Below are 8,551 nucleotides of genomic sequence, written 5' to 3'. Positions count from 1 at the left end.
GGCCGTCGGCGCTGGGGGCGAGGCGGCAACCTTCAAACGTGGTCGTCGTAACTTGAGGGGCAGGGGTTGTGGTGGGGCAGTGGGGGACGTGATGGCGGAGCTGGACGACAACGACACATTAGTCGAGGTTGGCCTAGGCGCGGGATGGAGTGAGCAGGCTCACGACTCAGGGGTGATTTGCTCGGGTTGGATTGGATGGATCGTCTATCGATTAACTAGTTTCTTAGTAAACATGGAAGATAGGATCCGATGTTTCTTGCCGTGCTGTTTGAGTGCAGCACCCGATGGACCCATCCAATTCAAACGTGGTCGTCCCTGTTTCGATCGGATGGATAAATTAGGAGTAATTTGAATAAATTTAGAAGTAATTTGGAGTATTGTTTGCAATTTCAGTTCAAATATACCAAATTTTGAATTAGTATTTAAAGTTTTGTAGCTCAGGTGGATCATCTACTAGACCACTTTTAAAGAAGAGGTGATGTATTTTACATCATCGGAGTTTTGAGAGCAAAAACACGTGATGTAGAAACCTGAAAAAGCTTAAAATAGAATAATGCATCATTATATGATGTAAATTTTACATCATCATCTGCTGAAGATGCTCTAAAGATCAAAAAGAGAAATAAAAAGTAGCAAGATCAAGGAAGTCCAGTAGAAGGGCACGCCGTTTCTCCAGAGAGAAAATCGGATTCACAAGCGAGACCCCAGTAGCAGCCACCAAACCCAACACGAATTCAGGAATCAGGAGTAATGAACGCATGTATCCGCGCGTGCACAATGCTGCGGAAGTATAAACTATGTATGTATTGCTGAAGCTGAACCAAAACTGAGTATATATGTTCACAGAAATATAACTAAGCGCGCACTATCTAGCAGACACTCCTGTGCATCATCTCGTTGTACTGCAGCCAGGAGATCTGTCGCTGCAGCTTCATCTGCGCGTAGAACTTGGCGATGAACTCGTCCGCCTTCACGTCCACCCCGGCGTCCTCGGCGCCCTCCGCCGCCTCCACATTCCCGCAGCTGGCCTCCATCATTGCCCGCTCGAGCAGCTGCTCATCCTCGACGCCGCACTCGCTCGGCTCACCATCCTCGTAGTAGTCCCCGGCGCAGCCCTCGTCGCCGTCCCTCTCGCGGGCGTCGTCGCAGAAGAAGTAGCGGTCCTCGCCGTAGACGCAGGGGGTCTCCGGGAAGGCGGGGGCGATGCAGGGGATGAAGCGGAGCACGCGCGCGGAGGGGGTGCGGAACCGGAACGCGGGCGTCTCGTCGATGGAGAACTCGCGCTCGCCGTACCGGAGCTGGTCCTTGCGCCCCCCGTGGCGCAGGGTCTTGAGCAGGCGGAGGCTGTGCGCCGCGCTCCCCTTCCGCGCCCAGAGCACCGCCAGGCGCAGCAGCCGCCACGCTTTCCTGCCGATCGACGCCTTCCTGAACGCCTTAGGCGTCGCCATTGTAGTCATGTAGTGGTACTGCCCACCGGAATGGAGCGAGCAACAAAGACCGCGACGTCGTAGGTGCTCGACTGATTGCTTGATGCTCTGCTCTTTCGATCTTGCTAAGGAAGATCAGTTCGGTTAATGGAGCTGGTGATGAGATGAGTGGGGCAGGGAGAATGCTTCATATATAGGGGAGCTGGCTGGGATGGTGTGCTTTGCTTGTGTCGTGAGGCGAGAACACGACGGGAGTACTGAAGAGAAGCGAACGCGTTTGTTACCTGCATCTTGCTTGGCAGTTGGCCGGAAAAGCTAAGCTAAACATAAGCTGGAGCAGCAGCAGGTCGATTGTGGGGCCCAGCCGCCAGGAGGGGACCCCGCGCGCGCCACCACGTAATGCGGCGCCTCATCGGCCGCCGGATGGACGGCAAGGAATGCGCGTCGCGTCTCTGTAACGTGGGGTCCGTTTCCTATGTCGCTCGCCGCCGCATCTTCGTCCAACGGGTTCACTCACAGTCCATGGATTTTCCCAACACGGTTTACCCCAGCCCCAGGGCGTTTTGTTTTGTTTTGCTGGCAAGTTCGTCGTCTCTTTCAAGTCGTGCTCCGAGTCAATGTACCGAGCACTGACAGCCGACTGTGAAGAGTCTAGGCCGACTTTTTTTTTTTGCGAATGAGTCTAGTCCGAATTTGGCTGTGCTTTCTTTCTTTTTGCAAAAAATTCGTCAATCTATAAAAAATCATAGATAGCAATACAAACATACTTAAAAGTAATAAAAATTACAGGTAGGTCTTTGGACTACCTAGCGACGACACTGACACGAGTTGAAGGCGCGCCGTCGTCCTCGACACTCCATCACCGAATCCTCTCGTTGTAGTAGGATCAACGCTCGCCAACTGACCTGAAATCACAAAAACGAATATGGAAACCGGCCGAATACTAGGAGATTCATCGAACACACGACTCCACGCACCCTTCGCTGATGCAAGACACACCAACTGAGCGAGAATAGGACGGGGGACCTTATTCTAACGATATAGCCACCGCTTCACAATCATGAATAAGACACTAAAAACAACTTAATAAAGAACAAAAATCCTCCTACCAATGAGAAGCCGTGGTTCACCACACCTTGGGGGCTTTCTAGAGTGGGCAGAAGCTGTGTTGGGTAGGCTCTCCCGGACGCCTGCCGATCTTTTGGTTCTGCCTGTTCTTGGTAAAGTGGGTGCAACGAGAGCGGGCATTCATGGTTGTTTCTCTCCTCGTTCTAGGAAAAGCTTGGCGATCACAGCTCCAGTCATGCAGATCATGCCTGAGCTCCTGGAGTTGTCTGTGGTGTGTGAAAGATTAATGCACTAGACATTGAATCAAAAGTCCGAATTGATGTAAAGAGACTAAGCAGTGTATTTATATTTAACATTCCTCCTCACGTCTAGGCTATTTTAATTCTTAGTGTGGGTTTGGTGCAGGCCGCAGAATCATTTTTTTCTTTTGTTTCGAGTCCTCGGATGTGGCTTCTGCGCCGCATCTTGGCTTTGAGAAGTGTAATGTTTTCGACGTTGTAGTCTCTCTCTCGCCAGAGTCCGACAGGCAGGTGATTCCTATTGATGATGGGGTTCCTAAGTCTGGAATATTGTCAGTGGTGCCCGGAGCTATCATCGCGAGGGAAGTTTATGCTTTTTCGGCACCTTGGCTACTGCCTAAAAATAAATCATGTATCTATAATGTATTATTACAACGTTTCCTATGGATTCAAGTTGATAAACAAGGTCTAGACATATTCAAACCAGAAAAATCATGTATCTACCCCTAATCCTAAACTCTGTCTTATGTAGTCAAGCATGAAGAGAAGTGGTTTGGAAATTTCAAGAACCTCTCAAAAGCTTCATTTTAGAGCGACTAAGAAGGATAGAGGCTTACCTTTTCATTTTCATATTTTAAACTTGTTTAAATTTTGGTCAAACCTAGGATTTGACCAAGATTCAAATGGGCATAAAAATTCAGAACAAAAATCGAAAGAATGGAGTTGATAAACAAGTTCTAGACATATTCAAACCAGAAAAATCATGTATCTACCCCTAACCCTAAACTTTGTCTTATGAAGTCAAGCATGAAGAGAAGTGGTTTTGGGTTTCAAACATAGAAATTTCAAGAACCTCCCAAAAGCTTCATTTTAGACTGACTAAGAAGGATCCAGACTTACCTTTTCATTTTCATGTTTTAAACTTGTTTAAATCCTGGTCAAACCTAGGATTTGACCAAGATTCAAATGGGCATAAAATTAAAAAAAAATCAGAAAAATGAAAAACAAAAGCGCATAGTCTTCTTATGTCATATAGTAAGCATTCAAGTTGATAAACAAGGTCTAGACATATTCAAACCAGACAAATAATGTATCTACCTCTAACCCTAGATTATGTCTTATGAAGTCAAGCATGAAAAGAAGTGGTTTAGGGTTTGAAACATGAAAATATCAAGAACGTTCCAAAAGCTTCATTTTAGAGTGACTAAGATGGATCCATACTTACCTTTTCATTTTCATGTTTTAAACTTGTTTAAATCCTGGTCAAACCTATGACCAAGATTCAAATAGACATAAAATTCAGAAAAATCATAAAAATGAAAAATCAAAGCACATAGTCTTCTTATGTCATATAGTAAGCATTCAAGTTGACAAACAAGGTCTAAACATATTCAAACCAGACAAATCATGTATCTACCCCCTAACGACCGTAAACTTCGTCTTATGAAGTCAAGCATGAAGAGAAGTGGTTTTGGGTTTCAAACATGGAAATTTCAAAAACCTCCCAAAAGCTTATTTTAGAGCGACTAAGAAGGATCGAGGCTTACCTTTTCATTTTCACGTTTTAAACTTGTTTAAATCTTGGTCAAACCTAGGATTTAACCAAGATTTAAATGGGCATAAAAATTCAGAAAGAAATCGAAAGAATGAAAAACCAAAGCACATAGCCTTATTATGTCATATAGTAAGCATTCAAGTTGATAAACAAGGTCTAGACATATTCAAACCAGTAATCATGTATCTACCCCTAACCCTAAACTCTGTCTTATGAAGTCAAGCATGAAGAGAAGTGGTTTTGGGTTTCAAACATGGAAATTTTAGAAACCTACCAAACACTTCATTTTAGAGTGACTAAGAAGGATCTAGGCTTACACCTTTTCATTTTCATGTTTTAAACTTGTTTAAATCCTGGTCAAACCTAGGATTTGACCAAGATTCAAATGGGCATAAAATAAAAAAAACAAAGCACATAGCCTTCTTATGTCCTATAGTAAGCATTCAAATTGATAAACAAGGTCTAGACATATTCAAACTAGATAAATCATGTATCTACCCCCTAACCCTAAACTCTGTCTTATGAAGTCAAGCATGAAGAGAAGTGGTTTTGGGTTTCAAATATGGAAATTTCAAAAACCTCCCAAAAGCTTCATTTAGAGTGACTAAGAAGGATCCAGACTTACCTTTTCATTTTCATTTTTTAAACTTGTTTAAATCCTGATCAAACCTACGATTTGACCAAGATTCAAATGGGCATAAAATTTTAAAAAAAACAGAAAAATGAAAACCAAAACACATAGTCTGCTTATGTCATATAGTAAGCATTCAAGTTGATAAACAAGTTCTAAACATATTCAAACCAGACCAATCATGTATCTACCCCTAACCCTAAACTATGTGTTATGAAGTCAAGCATGAAAAGAAGTGGTTTTGGGTTTCAAACATAGAAATTTCAAGAACCTCCCAAAAGTTTCATTTTAGAGTGACTGAGAAGGATCCAGACTTACCTTTTCATTTTCATGTTTTAAACTTGTTTAAATCCTGGTCAAACCTATGACCAAGATTCAAATAGACATAAAATTCAGAAAAATCATAAAAATGAAAAATCAAAGCACATAGTCTTCTTATGTCATATAGTAACCATTCAAGTTGATAAACAAGGTCTAGACATATTCAAACCAGACAAATCATGTATCTACCCCCTAACGACCGTAAACTTCGTCTTATGAAGTCAAGCATGAAGAGAAGTGGTTTTGGGTTTCAAACATGGAAATTTCAAAAACCTCCCAAAAGCTTATTTTAGAGTGACTAAGAAGGATCGAGGCTTACCTTTTCATTTTCATCTTTTAAACTTGTTTAAATCTTGGTCAAACCTAGGATTTGACCAAGATTGAAATGGGCATAAAAATTCAGAAAAAAAATCGAAAGAATGAAAAACCAAAGCACATAGCCTTATTATGTCATATAGTAAGCATTCAAGTTGATAAACAAGGTCTAGACATATTCAAACCAGTAATCATGTATCTACCTCTAACCCTAAACTTTGTCTTATGAAGTCAAGCATGAAGAGAAGTGGTTTTGGGTCAAACATGAAAATTTCAAAAACTTCCCAAACGCTTCATTTTAGAGTGACTAAGAAGGATCTAGGCTTACACCTTTTCATTTTCATGTTCTAAACTTGTTTAACTCCTGGTCAAACCTAGGGTTTGACCAAGATTCAAATGGGCATAAAATAAAATAAAAAAAAGCACAAAGCCTTCTTATGTCATATAGTAAGCATTCAAATTGATAAACAAGGTCTAGACTTATTCAAACTAGATAAATCATGTATCTACCCCCTAACCCTAAACTTTGTCTTATGAAGTCAAGCATGAAGAGAAGTTTTCTTGGGTTTCAAATATGAAAATTTCAAAAACCTCCCAAAAGCTTCATTTTAGAGTGACTAAGAAGGATCCAGACTTACCTTTTCATTTTCATTTTTTAAACTTGTTTAAATCCTGGTCAAACCTACGATTTGACCAAGATTCAAATGGGCATAAACTTTAAAAAAAATCAGAAAAATGAAAACCAAAACACATAGTCTGCTTATGTCATATAGTAAGCATTCAAGTTGATAAACAAAGTCTAAACATATTCAAACCAGACCAATCATGTATCTACCCCTAACCCTAAACTATGTGTTATGAAGTCAAGCATGAAAAGAAGTGGTTTTGGGTTTCAAACATAGAAATTTCAAGAACCTTCCAAAAGTTTCATTTTAGAGTGACTAAGAAGGATCCAGACTTACCTTTTCATTTTCATGTTTTAAACTTGTTTAAATCCTGGTCAAACCTAGGATTTGACCAAGATTCAAATGGGCATAAAAATTTTAAAAAAATCAGGAAAATGAAAAACCAAAGCACATAGTCTGCTTATGTCATATAGTAAGCATTCAAGTTGATAAACAAGGTCTAGACATATTCAAACCAGACAAATCATGTATCTACCTCTAACCTTAAACTATGTCTTATGAAGTCATGCATGAAAAGAAGTGTTTTAGGGTTTGAAACATGGAAATATCAAGAACCTTCCAAAAGCTTCATTTTAGAGTGACTAAGAAGGATCCAGACTTACCTTTTCATTTTCATGTTTTAAACTTGTTTAAATCCTGGTCAAACCTATGACCAAGATTCAAATGGACATAAAATTCAAAAAAATCATAAAAATGAAAAATCAAATCACATAGTCTTCTTATGTCATATAGTAAGCATTCAAGTTGATAAACAAGGTCTAGACATATTCAAACCAGACAAATCATGTATCTACCCCCTAACGACCGTAAACTTTGTCTTATGAAGTCAAGCATGAAGAGAAGTGATTTTGGCTTTCAAACATGGAAATTTCAAAAAGCTCCCAAAAGCTTATTTTAGAGCGCCTAAGAAGGATCGAGGCTTACCTTTTCATTTTCATGTTTTAAACTTGTTTAAATCTTGGTCAAACCTAGGATTTGACCAAGATTTAAATGGGCATAAAAATTCAGAAAAAAAAAATCGAAAGATTTAAAAACCAAAGCACATAGCCTTATTATGTCATATAGTAAGCATTGAAGTTGATAAACAAGGTCTAGACATATTCAAACCAATAATCATGTATCTACCCCTAACCCTAAACTCTGTCTTATGAAGTCAAGCATGAAGAGAAGTGGTTTTGGGTTTCGAACATGGAAATTTCAAAAACCTCCCAAAAGCTTCATTTTAGAGTGACTAAGAAGGATCCAGACTTACCTTTTCATTTTCATGTTTAAACTTGTTTAAAGCCTGGTCAAACCTAGGATTGACCAAGATTCAAATGGGCATAAAAATTCAGAAAAAAAATCGAAAGAATGAAAAACCAAAGCGCATATCCTTATTATGTCATATAGTAAGCATTCAAGTTGATAAACAAGATCTAGACATATTCAAACCAGTAATCATGTATCTACCCCTAACCCTAAACTTTGTCTTATGAAGTCAATCATGAAGAAAAGTGGTTTTGGGTTTCAAACATGGAAATTTCCAAAACCTCCCAAAAGCTTCATTTTAGAGTGACTAAGAAGGATCCAGGCTTAGACCATTTCATTTTCATGTTTTAAACTTGTTTAAATCCTGGTCAAACCTAGGATTTGACCAAGATTCAAATGGGCATAAAATTAAAAAAACAAAGCACGTAGCCTTCTTATGTCATATAGTAGGCATTCAAGTGGATAAACAAGGTCTAGACATATTCAAAACAGACAAATCATGTATCTACCCCCTAACCCTAAACTTTGTCTTATGAAGTCAAGCATGAAGAGAAGTGGTTTTGGGTTTCAAACATGGAAATTTCAAAATAAACCTCCCAAAAGCTTCATTTTAGAGTGACTAAGAAGGATCCAGGCTTACCTTTTCATTTTCATGTTTTAAACTTGTTCAAATCTTGGTCAAACTTAGGATTTGACCAAGATTCAAATGGGCATAAAAAATTCTTAGAAAAATCATGTTTCTACCCCTAACTCTAAACTCTATCTTACGAAGTCAAGCATGAAGAGAAGTGGTTTTGGGTTTCAAACAAGGAAATTTCAAAACCCTCCCAAAAGCTTCATTTTAGAGTGATTAATAAGAAGAATCCGGGCTTACCTTTCCATTTTCATGTTTTAAACTTGTTCAAATCTTGGTCAAACCTAGGATTTGACCAAGATTCAAATGCGCATAAAAATTCAAAAGAAATTCAAAAAAAAACAAAGCACATAGAATTCTTATGTCATATAGTAAGCATTCAAGTTGATAAACAAGGTCTAGACATATTCAAACCAGAAAAGCATGT

General features: G+C 39.5%; 1 protein-coding gene across 1 annotated transcript; it reads right to left on the bottom strand.

Moving 5' to 3' along the window:
• Positions 1 to 784: 784 nt before the first annotated feature.
• On the bottom strand, positions 785 to 1,448 carry LOC124695401. The gene has a single exon (XM_047228256.1). The coding sequence runs from the start codon at positions 1,446 to 1,448 to the stop codon at positions 870 to 872; it is 579 nt and encodes a 192-aa protein (XP_047084212.1). The 3' UTR covers positions 785 to 869.
• Positions 1,449 to 8,551: the final 7,103 nt, after the last annotated feature.

Source organism: Lolium rigidum, chromosome 3 (assembly GCF_022539505.1).
Source record: "Lolium rigidum isolate FL_2022 chromosome 3, APGP_CSIRO_Lrig_0.1, whole genome shotgun sequence".
In the NCBI taxonomy this organism is placed as follows: Eukaryota; Viridiplantae; Streptophyta; class Magnoliopsida; order Poales; family Poaceae; genus Lolium; species Lolium rigidum.
The sequence above is the reverse complement of the archived record's forward strand: the minus strand, read 5'-3'. Positions and strand labels throughout refer to the sequence as shown.

Excerpts from the sequence above, each read along its gene's own strand:
- LOC124695401 (XM_047228256.1), bottom strand. The coding sequence starts at position 1,448 with ATGGCGACGCCTAAGGCGTTCAGGAAGGCGTCGATCGGCAGGAAAGCG.